Source organism: Arachis ipaensis, chromosome B08 (genome assembly GCF_000816755.2).
Source record: "Arachis ipaensis cultivar K30076 chromosome B08, Araip1.1, whole genome shotgun sequence".
In the NCBI taxonomy this organism is placed as follows: domain Eukaryota; kingdom Viridiplantae; phylum Streptophyta; class Magnoliopsida; order Fabales; family Fabaceae; genus Arachis; species Arachis ipaensis.
The window spans coordinates 50,289,902-50,306,433 of record NC_029792.2 but is presented as its reverse complement, the minus strand read 5'-3'; the positions used below and the strand labels follow the sequence as shown (position 1 = coordinate 50,306,433).

Below are 16,532 nucleotides of genomic sequence, written 5' to 3'. Positions count from 1 at the left end.
TTCAGTGTAATATTCAGTAGCAAAACAGAGAGCAGAGAGAGATGGCTCGAGGGAGAGAGTGACGGAGAGCTAAGAAGGCAGAGAGGGAGCTGCGCCCTACTGCTGATTTGCCACCGAACTCGCCGCCCAGCTGCTGTCGCGTCGCTGTCCAACCACCATGGCGTTGCTACCCAGCTGCCATCTAGCTGACTGCCTTGCTGCCATCGAAGCTCTGCCGCCACCGCTGCCAAGTTGCCATCGTGCTTCATCGTTGCCGCTGCTAGGGCTTGTCACCATCTTCGTAGCCATTGCTGCCACACGCAGAGGGGAGAGCGAAGGGAAGAGACGCGACCGGCCAAGAGAGAGGGGGAGTAAAAGGACGCATTGGTGGGTGTAGAGGCCGCCGCCGCCGTTGATGGAAGTCGTCGCCGTCGCCGTCGCCGAGCCGCTGCATCGCCAGACGTCATCACTAGAGGACCGAATGGAGAAGTTCGCCAGTTCTGCTTCCACTTCTAGTTTCTGGAATCTGAGAAAATGCCACTGTCGTTGCTATTTGTTAGGTTCGAGATCGCTGCTGCTGTTCTTGATCTGTTCTGTCTCTGCTTCTAGTTTCGTAGTTGCTGGAGCCTTTTCTGCTGGGAACCAATGTTGGAGCTGCCCTTGATGATTCTGATGCTGCTATATAGGTTCCAAGCTGCTGTGTTGTTGCCGGAGGAAGGGAACTCATCGGAAAAATGTCATTAAGGCTGCTATTTGGTTTGATTGTGTTGTTAATGCGACACTGAGGTACGTGATTTATTTTTAAAATTTAACGGTTTAAATTCTAGAATGCCTACAAAGTTAATTGGATAAGTACAAATGGTTAATGATGGTTAAAAATTACTTAGTTGATATGAACCACTTGAAATGCATTTGAAAATAGTTAGTTGTTGTGATTATTCTGAGCTGTGACTGGTAGTAGATGTGGTTGTGAATAATGATTAATTTAGTGCAGTTTATTAAATTAAAATATGCTGAGTTAATTATTGAAAAGCTGTCGTATGGATAATTGATAAATTGAGTTTAGATTATGGCTGTGATTGTGACTGGTTTTGTTGCTGTGAGTGATTAACTAATGAGATTGATTTTGGTTGGAGATTGTGATTTTTATTGGTTTCAGATTCTTTTGTAATTGCTGAAAATCCTGACATTATTTGATTATGCTGAATTGGTTGAAATGTGGTTGTGAATAGTGATTCATTTGACAATACTTGTTAAATTGAAATTTGATGAGTTAACTATTGAAAAGTTGTTGTATTGATAATTGTTGAATTGAGTTGGATTTGTGCTTGGTTTGGGATTATTGTGATGATGGTTTGAGTTGTGGCTATATTTTGATTATTGAGAATAAGTGTTTGCTGGTGATTTTAGTAATCTGATATGTCGGAATGGCTGTGATACTGACTTGTGACTGGTTGGAATTGGTTTTGATACTTGTTAATGTTGATTCGTGATTAATTAGAGTTAAGTTTGAGAACTATTAAAAGATTGAAGTTTGATTACCGAATTATATTCTCTTGAAATATGACTTTTAAAACAAAATAGTAACTTTGTTATAAGTAAATGACTTTAAAATAACTAGAATTATGGAAGGCTAATTTTTGGGATTACTCGTTGATTGAGTTTAATTTCGAAAGGATTCTATGGTATATTAAAAATAGTTATAAATTGATGAGATGGAAGTTGGAAAGATGAATTATGTGGAAATTGCGGATTATGATTAAATTGTTAATTATTGCAAATTATGAATTTCTGATTGATTGAGAATCTCTTGTTGTGATAATTGTTGAGAAAGGTTTGATGAGATGTTGAGAAAGAGGGAACCCATAAGGATGGCTAAGTCTGAGTTTTAGGGAAGGTGCTGCTAAAATTTTATAAAATTTGATGTTTTATTTGAAAAGTTATTTTAGAAGATTTGGAATTGGAAAATTGTATTACTTGAGTTTTATTTAGTTAAGAAAAGAAATATAATATTTTGAGTTCGATTTACCAAGGAAAGGTCTATGTTTCGAATTTGAATTATTTAAGAAAGAAATTATGTTTTGAATTTGAATTTGATTCAATATAGAAAGAGTTATAATTTGGGCTTGAAGTAAAGGATTACCTTTTAGAGATTTGTGAATTTATATTATAACATTTGAGTTGAAATAGTAAAGAGAAAGATAATTTTTGAGTCTTTGGGAAGTTAGTAAACTTGAGAAAGAGTTTTATTTGATTACTTTTAATGAGAGGGTTATGTGTTGAAAAGTATTTAACGAATTGAGAATTGGTTAAATTCGGGAAGTACCCACGAACTGAATGATCATTGATCTCAGGGAAACCTATAAATCGTTATCTGTTTTATATGCAGGAAAACCCACGAATTGATAATCATTGATTACGGGAATAACCCACGAACTGTTGTATGTTGATCTCGGGTATAACCCACGAACTGAAAATCGTTGTTTGCTGTGTATTGATCTTGGGTATATCCCATGAACTGAGGATCGCTGTGTTGTTGTGTATTGATCTCAGGAAAACCCACGAACTGAGGATCTCTGTTTTGTTGTATGTTGATCTCGGGGAAACTCACGAACTGAGGATCTCTGTTTTGTTTGTGTGTTGATCTCGGGGACACCCACGAACTGAGGATCACTGTTTCCCCTTGTGCGTATATTATGGGGTCAAGATTTACACCGACTGCCGGTAGTCACGAAGGAGTGGTATTCTTACCACCGACACGTATGCACTAAGGACACAAAGGAAAACCATATTTGGGACTTGTTCCGAGGTAATGTCGGGCTGCAGGGTGTAAACCGACACGTGAGCTCATGGCCTGCTTAGGACAGACATCCATCAAAATGTTTACGCATATGTATTTGGTTGTGTTTGCTTGTAATACTTGTTTGTGATTGTGCTGTTTGTCTTATTGCAACTCGTTTGTATGCTGAATTGAATCTCTTACTTGTACCGTTGGTTGTGAATGTATTGAGGTGATTAATAACTGTTGTTGTGACTAAGAATTAATTAGGTGGCAAGAGATAGTTAGTATGACAAGCTTTGTGTTTGAGATCTGATTTGGTTTTAGAAATTTAAGGAAAGTAATTAATTATCTAAAGTAAAACTAAAAGCATTTTTAGGGATTTGATATAAATGGTTTTATTAAGTAAAGTTAATTATTTGCAACTTAATAATTACTTTTACGGCATTCCCATTTCCTACTGAGAACGTGTGGTTTGTTTTCACCCCAAAATCTTTCACCCTTTCAGTGACACAGGTTCGAAGACTCAGTTTGAAGCTGCGGATGATTGTTGGACTATATTTATGACTTAAGTTGTTTTCGTAGAGTTCCCTCGCCCTTGTTACTTTAGTTTTTATTTTATACAGAGGGAGAGGAGTTGTACCTGAGTTTCATTTGAATTCTTTTGTATAATATTTATTATTATTAATAATTATGTGATTATTATTGCTTGTTGATCTTTGACATGATTTTGATAAATAAAAACAAAATTTTCTGGCTTTTTATTAAAAACTGAAATGCAATATCGAACTAAAGGCTTAATATTAAATAGTTAATAAAGAAAACGGGTTAATAACGCCTTACTTTTGGTACGATCATGACGTATTGGAAGTTGAGTCGTTACACTTGGCAAAAATATATGGAATTTTAAAAGGCTGAAGAATAGGTTTAGTCTTTGACATATGTTTAGATGAAATGCACAGTAGATAAAAAGATAGCTAATAAAAGAATAAATGGTTAAAGCTTCTTCAATGCTAACAAACGTAGTGCATGATAACTAATAAAAGAATAAATGGTTATAACTTCCTCATATTATATGTTGTTCAGTTTAATTTATGCCAAAAAGGCTTACGACGATCATCTTATCGTGTTAGTGTAAAAGTTGTAGGTGTTATATTTACTTTGTATGCTCTTAAATCTCATGTCCTTGATGGATATTTGTGACTGGGTAATTATTAAAAAAATTAGTTTAATATATATTTTATATTCTATTTAAATTATAATAGTGAGTAAATATTTTTTAAAAAATAAATAATGCGACTTTTTCCATGAAAACAATGTTTAAATAATTGTAAAATTAGATAATAGCACAGATGATGATAAATATCGTGGTATTAGATCTGTTACACTACAAGAAACAGTATAATTATCGACGCTAAAAATCGACGGCTAAGTTTTCTGTCGATATTTTTCGACGGCTTGTCGTCGATAAAATGAAAAAGGGATGATTAAAAATAAAATATTAAAATCGACAACAATGTCGTCTATTATTTTGACAATTTTTTAATGGCTTACTTCTACCGTCAAAGTACCAACGAAAGAAGGGGCAAAATTTTTTTTTTCTTTAAAATCGACGGTCTGGTTGTCTATTTTAATAATTAAAATATCGACAGTTTCTGTCGTCGATAAATTTAGACGATAGAGATCTCTTTTCTAAATTAAATGAAGCATATAGATTTACTATATAAAGTAGACGGATAGAGTGTTGATTTTTATTTTAACTAAAATCAACAAAATAGCCGTCAATTTTTATCAACAAAATACTACTTTGGCTTTTGCTTCCCGTGTCTCTACTCGTTTCACTCATTTTCTCCTCCTCCTCCGTCGAGCCTGCCGCCGCGCCATCCTTTTCATGTAAGTTCCTCTCTCTCTCTCTCTCTCTCTCGCTCTCTCTCTCTCTCTTTCTCACTCTATCACGTTTTGATTTGTGAATCTGCATGTAAGTACTTCTTCCACATACTCGTCGTTGCAATGTCTTTGCTGGTCACAGTTGCTGTGAGCCCATCGCCATAGCACGTCGCTGTCGTAGCTTCTTGTAAGTTCCTCTCTGTCTCTCTCTGGTTATTATATTTATTTTTACAATTTTTGTATCTACTATTTTTATTATGAAATTCTGAATTTGCTGTTTGTTAAACTTAATTAGCATAATCAATTCATCATATTACTTCAGCTTAACTAGTCTGACACATTATCTTTACAATATGATTAGATAAAACAAAATTTAAAAGAAAGAAAGAAAAATTACTTGCTTGCTTAGTATTAGAAAAAGGTAAAGTACTAACTTCAGATTCAGTTACAGATTTCAAGTAAGTAAGGAAAGTACTACGTATTATTTAATTAATCTTCATGAATATTGCTCATAATATTAATTTTCTATTTATTTCGATTTACTTATTGAATTTTCATCTTTTCTGCTAGTCACTGTAGTTTAGTAGGATTCCTATTTGATTTGACATTTGTTTTGGTGAATTTATGACCTGGATTTACTAATTTGTTGTTTATTTTGCTTTTGTTGATACGGAATCTAGCTTGGCATGGAAAATTCCCGAGTGTATTTTCGAATTTTTGTTTACTAGTTTTCTTATAGAAAATTTCATCCGTTTTTAATAAGTCATAACATTGGCTTATGTAGAGACTATTCAAAGACCTATGCTCGATCCAAATATTATGGTGAAGCAAAACCCTAGAATGAAATGTGTGATGTTGCATTTGCTTGTGCTTCGCAGAATGAAATTGAACAATTTGATGCCATTAATTTGGTTAATGCAGGTTGTCGTCTACTAGTAGAAGGTATTTTTTTCTTTAAGGGTGCAATATGTCTTTGCTCTTTGGGTATACTTTTTGTCTCTCAAAAATACTAATGGTGACTTCCATATATTATTTGAATGCTAGGTTCCAACATGCCCTGTACTCCTGAGGAAGCTGACTTCCAAAAGAAAGCTAGTGTTCTCATTGCTCCTGCAATGGCTGCTGGCACTGGAGGGGTATGATGTTTGCTATATTCAGAGTGCTATGTGTAACACCCTACCACACAGAGTCTTATGCTTAAGTCACAAAGTTGAGGTGGCAAGGTATTACGACCTCTAAAAGTAAAAATATATACATTAATAGTTGGAAGGAATTTTAACTAGAAGACTGTGAAGAAGAGTTAAGCAAAGCGTTAAATAGAAAATCGCATCACTCACATAAACGATAACTAGGAGAGAAGAATTCCGAAGATACATATAGCAAGGCTTCTGACTCGGCTCGCAAAGCTAGAACCGGCCAAAGCAAATATATACATATACATATATATAACCCAAAAGAGTAACCCCAACTATATGATAAAACACTTGTTTTTCCAAGTCAACCTCTAGGAGGGACAAAATACAAAATACAAGGGTGGAGAATCTATATACATATATATACAAAGCAAAAAACAAAATACAATAATCCCAAGATAGCCGACTTCGCTTACAAAGCGAACTCTAGACGCTCACCGAGGTGCATCACAACCTGCATCTGAAAAACAACAACAATATCGTACGGGGTGAGAACCAATGGGTTCTCAGCATGGTGAAGGTGCCCACATATATAATAAATAAGGTCCTGGGAAAGCCAGAGGCAATCCTAGAACGCCGATACCTAGATTATAAAACTTAAGGATTTAAAACAGAAACCATAAGCAGGGGTAGATATCTAAGGTTCTAAAGTTTATCAAAATCTAATTAAAACCCTCAATCTCCACCTGCCCTCCAATCCTCTAACTCCGGTGCATAGACAAGCAAAACAGACAACTCAAGCACATACAGAAAACATATATAACAAGTAGGCAGTTAGCAATTAACATGGATAAACAATTAAGCAAGCGAAGACAATGCAGAATCAAACAAAACATACAAATGCATATGATGAATACCTGCCCTATGGCTGATGATATCATCTGTCAGTTATATAGCCAACCCGACATGTCCTGGTAGCTAACCATGGACGGAATTACCCATGCAGGGCAAGTGAGTTTGAGCTACAACCTCCTTACTACTATCCGCTTAACCCAAAGCCAGTGGAATAACCACTACTATGGCTACTACCCAGGCAGGTGTTTAAAAGCTCAATCTGGAGAAAGCAGAATAATCCACTACTGCTGCTACTACCCAGGCGTCACAATCACAAACCTGGAGCAAGCGGGACAAACCATCATCCTTGCTACTACCCAGGATCTCAAAGATACATTCATTCAAAACTTCATAACTAAATTTATTTCCCGTAATTCTTCTTTTCTAGCCCATACCCAGAGCAAGTGGATATCAACACTGCCTATTGATGAGCGGATATTTTATACTTTTTTTGACATCACTCTCATATAGTTTTTAGTAGTTTTTATTTAGTTTTTATTAATTTTTTATAGGTTTTAGTGTTAAAATCATATTTTTGGATTTTATTATGAGTTTTTGTGTTTTTAGACAATTTCAGGTATTTTCTGGCTGAAATTGAGGAGCTGGAGCAGAAGTCTGATCTAGAGACAGAGAAAGCACTGCAGATGCTGTCCAGATCTGACCTGCCTGCATTCGTAAGAGCTTTTCTGGAGCTACATAAGCCCAAATGAAGCACTCTCAATGGCTATAGAAAGCTGACTTCTAGAGCTTTCCAGAAATATATAATAGTTTATATTGTGCTTCGGATTAGAAGGCCCAAAACTGACGTCCAATGCCAACTTCCTGCCCCCTTCCAGGAGTCCAGCGCCCAAAGAGCAGAGCCCAGTGTCCAAAGGCCCAATAAGGACCCCCTAGCTGGCGTTCCATGTCCTAGGAACCTCATAGAACGTGGATCTCACTAAATCTCAGCCCAAACACTCACCGAGTGGGCCCCAAAAGTGGATTTTAGCACTAAATAAACTGTTTTACCCTTTCTGTGTAATCCTTAGTCATTAACCTAGTTTTTAAAGAACTTTTACACCTCTCACTAAAGGAGGTTCTGCCATATTTTTGTTTTTGCGTTGTATTTTAGTATGAGTTTCTAAACCTCCTAGGTTGAGGGGGAGAGCCCTACTGAGTCCTATGAATTAATAAAAGTATTACTGTTTCTTCTCTGATCCGTGTTTGATATGTTTCTAAGATGTATATCCGATCTTCATCGTGGTGAATAGGATGATCTGACAAATTAGCTGTGTTCATCACATTAAGACGAATGTGCCTGAAAAACACCCGCGTCTACTTGGGTTCGTGTGAATACGTGACTAGAAAGCACGATCCAATAGCTATGTTTATACATCTCTCATACGGTTAATCCACGACTTTGTTGGGACTTCTCAAGACACCAGTTCAGCCGATTTCCGGGGAGATTAGGGTCTCCGTGGTATAGGCTAGAATCTAAAGAAGCAACGTTCTCTGATCCAGAAGATTCAACCTTGTCTGTGGCGCTTTGAGTAGGATCGCTGATAAACCCATATTTCATGAGTTCTTTTGTGCTTAATTAGAGTGATTTATTCAACTCTTCACCTGCTTATTCACATTAATTGCATGGTTTTACTTTCCCTTCCTTATTATGTCATATTGTGAAAAACATGTTTCCTAAGCTTTAAAAAATTAATTATTTTAATTACCTTTATTTCCATTCGATACCGTGATTAGTGTGTTGAGTAGCTTTAGGTTTCCTAAGGCTGAATGACTTAAAGGATGAAAAAAGAAACATACAAAAATGGAAGGAGAAGGCAAAACGGAGCTTTAAGGAAACTGGTATCCACGCGATCGCATGGACGACGCGATCGCATCCCAGAAGCAAAGAAGCAGCGACGCGGACGCATGACTGACGCGACCGCGTGCCTTGAGTAGAACACCCACGACGCGGACGCGTGACTGACGCGACCGCGTGGAAAGGAAAAGCTCCAGATGACGCGACCGCGTGACCCACGCGGACGCGTGACAGAGGCCACGTATCAGAATTTATAGAATACGCCCCCAGCGATTTCTGAAGCCCTTTTTGGCCCAGATCCAAGTACAGAAAGCATAGATTAGAGGTTATAAAGTGGAGGAATGCATCCATTCAGGGGAAGCTCGCCAATTTCTAGTCTTCATGACTTAGATTTAGTTTAGAGAGAGATTCTCTCTCTCTCTTAGGATTTAGGACTTCTTCTTGTTTTGGGAGTAACTCTGGATCCAGGTTTTAATGTTCCTTTATTTCAATTTTACCTTTATTTATTTGATTCCAATATTTGAATTGATTATTATAATTTAATTTATGAATTATTCCATGTTACAGATTTCTATTTGAATGAATGATATTCAAGGTATTTTCAGTTTATGATTGTTCTCTTTGATTTAAGTTGCCATTGCTTCCCATCTAAGGACACTTTTATTATTCCAGCAATTTACTTTTTCCCCTTTTGGTCTTGGTTAAGAAATCAGTGACTCAACATTATCGAACTCAGCATAATTGATAATCGTTATCTTGCTAATTGATCTGAATTTCAATAATCCCAACTTTTTCCTAGGAAATAAATAGGATTCGAAGGTCAAACTAATTAGTCCCTTGACTTACCTTTGCTTTATAAGGTTAACTAAGTGGAATTAAGATACAACTTTCATTATTGTTGAGAGGGATAACTCAGTTGGACTTCTAATTTCCCTTATCTTGCCAAAAGTTGTTTTACAGTTATTATTTATTTTTAATTGCCATTTAATTCACTCGTCATTTAAATTACTTGTTTCTCACCTTCTAAACCCCGATTACAACCTTTATAACCAATAATAAGAACATACTTCCTCGCAGTTCCTTGAGAAGACGACCCGAGGTTTGAATACTCGGTTAATAATTTTTAAGGGGTTTGTTACTTGTGACAACCAAAACGTTTGTATGAAAGAACTTTTGAAGGTTTAGAAACTATACTTGCAACGAGGATTTATCCACAAATTTCTAGACCACGCAAAAGTCCTCTCATCAATCGCCAAGAGAATTGCCTGCTAGAGCTTCACCCTTCATCAGATTGGATGACCATGGCCAATGGCGTTCAATCTGTAGCAAAGGAGATCAATGACCATGGCCCATGGCGTTGATCACATACAGCCTGCCATAGAAGAAGATCATTCACAAGCAGAGAAGACAGTAGTACCCGAGTTAATTCAGAAAGGCAAAGCAATTTCAACTCTCAACCTATTCCTTTCACATTATTCTTACAACTCCATATATGACATATAATCATTCAAAGTTAATCCAACAACCTTCTAATCTGCCTGACTAAGACCTGCAAGATAACCATAAGCTTGCTTCAAACCACAATCCTCGTGGGATCGACCCTGACTTGCTCAGGTTTTACTTGGACAACCCAGAGCAATTGCTGGTACAACAGTACGAAAGTGTGGGGAATCGTGCTACCACCTACTACCTGGGGCCACAATTATATTTACACACAATAATTCATATCCAAACAACATTATGCACAACCACTAACACCAACACCAACTAGTTCACTCATTATAACCTTATTCCTCAACTTACCAACAATACTAATTCATTCCTCATTAATATCATCACCTCATCAATCAACTTCCTTATTACAACATCAATTCACAACATGCATATACACATCATCAATTTCCACAAAATTTACATTATTTCACTAACAACCTTAACTTGCCAAGCCTCATAAATACCTACCATTCCCAATTCATCAACCACATCAATATTATTATTTACCAATCTTCACATACAATATTAAACACATCATTCATACAATATACAATTCAACCACCCAACTCAACAACAATAACAAGTACTCATATGTTCATTAATCCAATCAACAACCAACTTCAATCCAAACTTATCCTATGGTCATCTAGCCTAAGTTTTCATGACACATTACATATTATATACGAGAAACCTAAACCATACCTTGGCCGATTTCTCCCTAATGATCGGAACACCACAACTTATTGCCGTTCCACAATACCCAAAGCTCCAATTAGTGCGTCGGACAGAATTTAGTTACCGCAGCCCAAATTCAGCTTACCAATACCACCAATTACTTTAAACTTCAAACATCTAATCTAATAATATACAATTTCATCAAAATTCAACATAGGGTTTACTAATTGGAAATTCACTAAGGTTTAAGAGCTTCTTACCTTACCCATGGACTAATAGAACAACACCAAAAAATTCTCACAAGCTAATTTGATCCTAAAATATCAAAATATCATAAATCTCAATTCCAAAACTAATGAATTTCGAAACTGAAGAGGGATATTCTGGGAAAGAAAATTGAATTTCTTACCAAATTGTTTAATGGACTTTGTAGAGAATTTCGAGATGAACGCGTGGCCACTGACGGCTCGTCAATCAGAGCTCCGGATTGAAAGTTACAGAGGATTGAATATGGAAGTGAGGGTTGGAGTCTCACCTTCGTTCTCCTCCCTTCCCTTGGCTGTTCTTCTTCGTTCTTGCATGCAGAAGAGAAAGAATAAGTAAATGAGTTGGTTGGGCCACGGGTCCGGTTCGGCCCGTTTGGCTCAATCTTGGGCCAAATTCTTTGAAATTAGTGTCAAAATTTCTATTTTAATTTTCTCTATTCCATTAAACTATAAAATTTTATTTTCTAAATTCTTGATTAATAATTATTTTATTGGCTAATTATTTACTAATTTCTCAGGTTATACACTATGTTTTGCTCACATTATTGTAGATTCTAGATTGGCATGTTGACATGTTGATGACCTTTCTCCTTGCTTACAGGTTGAGGCTGGAGAGCTTGAACTGAATCATGAATGCAGTTTGATGCACTATTCGCTAGATGATTTCGAATCTAAATTGTAGGTATTTTAAATATTTTCCTTTGTTAAAAATATATTTCCTATGCAAATCACTCATCGTATATTTCATTATGACGAGAATTTTTGCTAGATGAAATTTTGACAAATAGCTGATGTGGAAATTGTGAACTAGTTCATAACTCTGATTCGTAAGGAAACACAAGGTTTTCTATTTTGTCCTAAAACCTAATGACAAAACTCAGTTTGCAGGCTCTACTGTTTTATCCAAATATAGTGTTTTGATATGAACAATTTTTAGCTCATTGCAGTTCTTGATTTCTTTCTTTAAATTTTGTCGGGGATCTTAATTAATGGGCAATTCCCAGGGCCCACTATTGATGTGGTTACAAATGATTTAAAAACACCAGGGGATGAACTGGAAGTGAATCTCAAGAGTTGGGCTGTTGTCTCAATATCTAGATTTTAGAATATTTACTTTTTGGGTCAGTATTTAGTTATTACATATTTGGTTTTAAATTTTCAGTTTCATGCTACATTTTGTTACTTGTGACAATGTGACTTTAGTTTTTCAAAGGTTGTAAAATTTTATGATTTTAGCTTTTTGTATTGCAGTCTGCACTATTATAATTGTTCTGTCTAAAATGCATAGACATCTATAACTAGTTTGATGATTGAATTTGATCATGTATTTTGAGTTATCTAGAACTATGACTCATTTGGTTTGATGTTGATTTGTCTTGTGTAACCAGAGATCCTCATGAGGGCAGGATTAGGGACATCTTTGCCACTAAGCTCAATTTCGGTTAGTATAGTTTGATTATTTTCCTTTTGAATGTTTCTCATAAGTTCATTTTATTTCTTTGATATCATATCTTGCATTTGTTTCCATTGTTAATGCACAAAGCTCTAACACCATGATTTTATGGATCGGACAATGGCTAACATATCTTGGTTTTTCGTGTCCATTTTATCTTAATTTTTGTACCATGTCCTTGTTCTTACGTACATATATTCATGTGTTCATCATCACTAATTTAAGTGACATCTATCAAATATGAGTGTCTGCAGAAATCTGAAGAGGAAACTCTGTTTAGGAAGGTTCTGTTTGATGCTTTGCTATTGGTGGAGTACCCTTTCCTTTATGAAAATTCCAAGTACATCAAAGGCCTTTCCTTGACCAGATTGATTGTTACTCATAAGGCTGTAGAGTATTTTAGGTATAAAGAATTTAGTATTGTATCATGTTAATATGGATCTTTCTTTGTACTTGTAGTATCTAATAATTTGTCAATGCAGGGGAATTGGTGACCAGAAAAGAGCTCTTTCTTATGTTAGGGAATTTTCTGTTTCACGGGCACCCTTGCAAATAATCAAATGTGTTACAAGCCAGAATGGTTTAGAGGAAAAAGTTGTTAAACCAAATGGATCTTCACCAGTTTGAAGGGAAAAATGATCTGAATATCACATAATTCATTTGAAATTTGATATTGTTAAGATACAATGATATCTTATGCATTATGCAGGAATGGATTACAGAATAGGAGGAACTCATGGCAGGATGGAGTTGAAGGCACAAACTGTCCAATCCCACCAGGGAAGAACTTCAGTTATGTTATTCAGCTCAAAGACCAGATTGGAAGCTTCTTCTACTTCCATTCTCTTAAAATGCAAAAAGCCGCCGGAAGATTCGGCGTCATCAGGATTTGGAGCCGGCCAGGGATTCCGGTTCCTTTTCCTCCTCCTGCTCAGGACTACATCATACCTGCTGGAGATTGATACAAGAGAGGCCATCATGTAAGGAAAACCACCATCCATTTCCAATATTAAATGATGCATTTGTTTCAATTCCTTGACTTAAATTGTTTCTATGTTACTCTATAATAGAGATTGATGCATAGCCTATCGCATGGTCATAATCTTCCTTTTCCTGATGGACTTGTTATCAATGGACGTGGTTGGAATGGAATCACATTCACTGTTGATCAAGGTTGGTTTTCAATCTAACATAGTATTCTTTTATGTAACTACTCTTCATGTCACGCATATGAGTACTACTACTCTTCATGCAGGTAATACATATAGATTGCGGATATCAAATGTGGGGTTGACAACATCAATCAACATGAGAATCCAAGGGCACAAGATGAAACTTGTGGAGGTAGAAGGGTCTCACACCATACAGAACACTTACTCTTCCCTTGACATCCATCTTGGACAGACCTATTCTGTTCTTAACACTCCCCAAGTGGGCCCCAGAAGTGAATTTTAGCACTAAATAGACTGTTTTACCCTTACAAGTCATCTGTTTAGTATTTAAGGGATTATATTTATGTAATTCAGAGAATCTGAGAACCTCTTCATGCTATTTTCGAGTTTTACATTGTATTTTACTTCAGTATGAGTTTTTAAACCTCCTAGGTTGAGGGCAGGAGCCCTGCTGAGTCCTATGAATTAATAAAAGTATTACTGTTTCTCTTTGATCCATGTTTGATTAATTCTAAGATGTATATTCGTACTTCATCGTGGTGAATAGGATGATCTAACCAATTAGCTCTATTCATCACATTAAGATGAACGTGCCTGACAAACACTTGCGTCTACTTGGGTCAGAATACGTCTTTCACCGGACAAGGACAACCAACAGCTTGAATTTAAATCTCTCAGACGGCTAATCACGATTTCGGTGGGGACTTCTCAAGACATCAGTTCAGCCGATTTCCGGGGAGATTAGGGTCTCTGTGGTAGAGGCTAGAACCCAATTGCAGCATTCTCTGATCCGGAAGATCCGACCTTGTGTGTGGCATTTTGAGTAGGATCATAAAGGAGAATGAACTGTATGCGCTTCACCCTCAAGTAGAGATGGATCCACACTAAACCTGGGATTCAGATTCGGAGGAGTATTGGCAGCTGCTCAAACCAGTGCCAATCACATACAGCCTGCCATTGAAGAAATCACTCACAAGTAAGGAGCGCAGTAGTGCCAGACTTAATTCGGAAAGACAAAGCAACTCCGATCCTCAACTCTATTTTTATCGTTTATTCCAATCCGGTATTCCTTTCACATTATTCTTACAACTCCATATATGACATATAATCATTCAAAGTTAATCCAACAACCTTCTAATCTGCCTGACTAAGACCTGCAAGATAACCATAAGCTTGCTTCAAACCACAATCCTCGTGGGATCGACCCTGACTTGCTCAGGTTTTACTTGGACAACCCAGAGCAATTGCTGGTACAACAGTACGAAAGTGTGGGGAATCGTGCTACCACCTACTACCTGGGGCCACAATTATATTTACACACAATAATTCATATCCAAACAACATTATGCACAACCACTAACACCAACACCAACTAGTTCACTCATTATAACCTTATTCCTCAACTTACCGACAATACTAATTCATTCCTCATTAATATCATCACCTCATCAATCAACTTCCTTATTACAACATCAATTCACAACATGCATATACACATCATCAATTTCCACAAAATTTACATTATTTCACTAACAACCTTAACTTGCCAAGCCTCATAAATACCTACCATTCCCAATTCATCAACCACATCAATATTATTATTTACCAATCTTCACATACAATATTAAACACATCATTCATACAATATACAATTCAACCACCCAACTCAACAACAATAACAAGTACTCATATGTTCATTAATCCAATCAACAACCAACTTCAATCCAAACTTATCCTATGGTCATCTAGCCTAAGTTTTCATGACACATTACATATTATATACGAGAAACCTAAACCATACCTTGGCCGATTTCTCCCTAATGATCGGAACACCACAACTTATTGCCGTTCCACAATACCCAAAGCTCCAATTAGTGCGTCGGACAGAATTTAGTTACCGCAGCCCAAATTCAGCTTACCAATACCACCAATTACTTTAAACTTCAAACATCTAATCTAATAATATACAATTTCATCAAAATTCAACATAGGGTTTACTAATTGGAAATTCACTAAGGTTTAAGAGCTTCTTACCTTACCCATGGACTAATAGAACAACACCAAAAAATTCTCACAAGCTAATTTGATCCTAAAATATCAAAATATCATAAATCTCAATTCCAAAACTAATGAATTTCGAAACTGAAGAGGGATATTCTGGGAAAGAAAATTGAATTTCTTACCAAATTGTTTAATGGACTTTGTAGAGAATTTCGAGATGAACGCGTGGCCACTGACGGCTCGTCAATCAGAGCTCCGGATTGAAAGTTACAGAGGATTGAATATGGAAGTGAGGGTTGGAGTCTCACCTTCGTTCTCCTCCCTTCCCTTGGCTGTTCTTCTTCGTTCTTGCATGCAGAAGAGAAAGAATAAGTAAATGAGTTGGTTGGGCCACGGGTCCGGTTCGGCCCGTTTGGCTCAATCTTGGGCCAAATTCTTTGAAATTAGTGTCAAAATTTCTATTTTAATTTTCTCTATTCCATTAAACTATAAAATTTTATTTTCTAAATTCTTGATTAATAATTATTTTATTGGCTAATTATTTACTAATTTCTCAGGTTATACACTATGTTTTGCTCACATTATTGTAGATTCTAGATTGGCATGTTGACATGTTGATGACCTTTCTCCTTGCTTACAGGTTGAGGCTGGAGAGCTTGAACTGAATCATGAATGCAGTTTGATGCACTATTCGCTAGATGATTTCGAATCTAAATTGTAGGTATTTTAAATATTTTCCTTTGTTAAAAATATATTTCCTATGCAAATCACTCATCGTATATTTCATTATGACGAGAATTTTTGCTAGATGAAATTTTGACAAATAGCTGATGTGGAAATTGTGAACTAGTTCATAACTCTGATTCGTAAGGAAACACAAGGTTTTCTATTTTGTCCTAAAACCTAATGACAAAACTCAGTTTGCAGGCTCTACTGTTTTATCCAAATATAGTGTTTTGATATGAACAATTTTTAGCTCATTGCAGTTCTTGATTTCTTTCTTT

The 16,532-nt window shown here is 36.3% G+C and overlaps 1 protein-coding gene and 2 long non-coding RNA genes across 3 annotated transcripts; all 3 read left to right on the top strand.

Annotated features, from left to right (window-relative positions):
• LOC110265504 lies at positions 2,645–3,472 on the top strand. The gene is made up of 2 exons (XR_002351649.1): positions 2,645–2,788; positions 3,267–3,472. It is a non-coding gene; the product is annotated as an uncharacterized LOC110265504 (long non-coding RNA).
• On the top strand, positions 5,491–11,584 carry LOC110265299 (NADP-specific glutamate dehydrogenase-like). Its single transcript, XM_021108232.1, has 3 exons — positions 5,491–5,587; positions 5,690–5,781; positions 11,504–11,584. Exons 1-3 carry the CDS (start codon positions 5,491–5,493, stop codon positions 11,582–11,584), a joined length of 270 nt encoding a protein of 89 aa, XP_020963891.1.
• Positions 12,309–12,878, top strand: LOC107612393. The gene is made up of 3 exons (XR_001613734.2): positions 12,309–12,343; positions 12,610–12,758; positions 12,838–12,878. It is a non-coding gene; the product is annotated as an uncharacterized LOC107612393 (long non-coding RNA).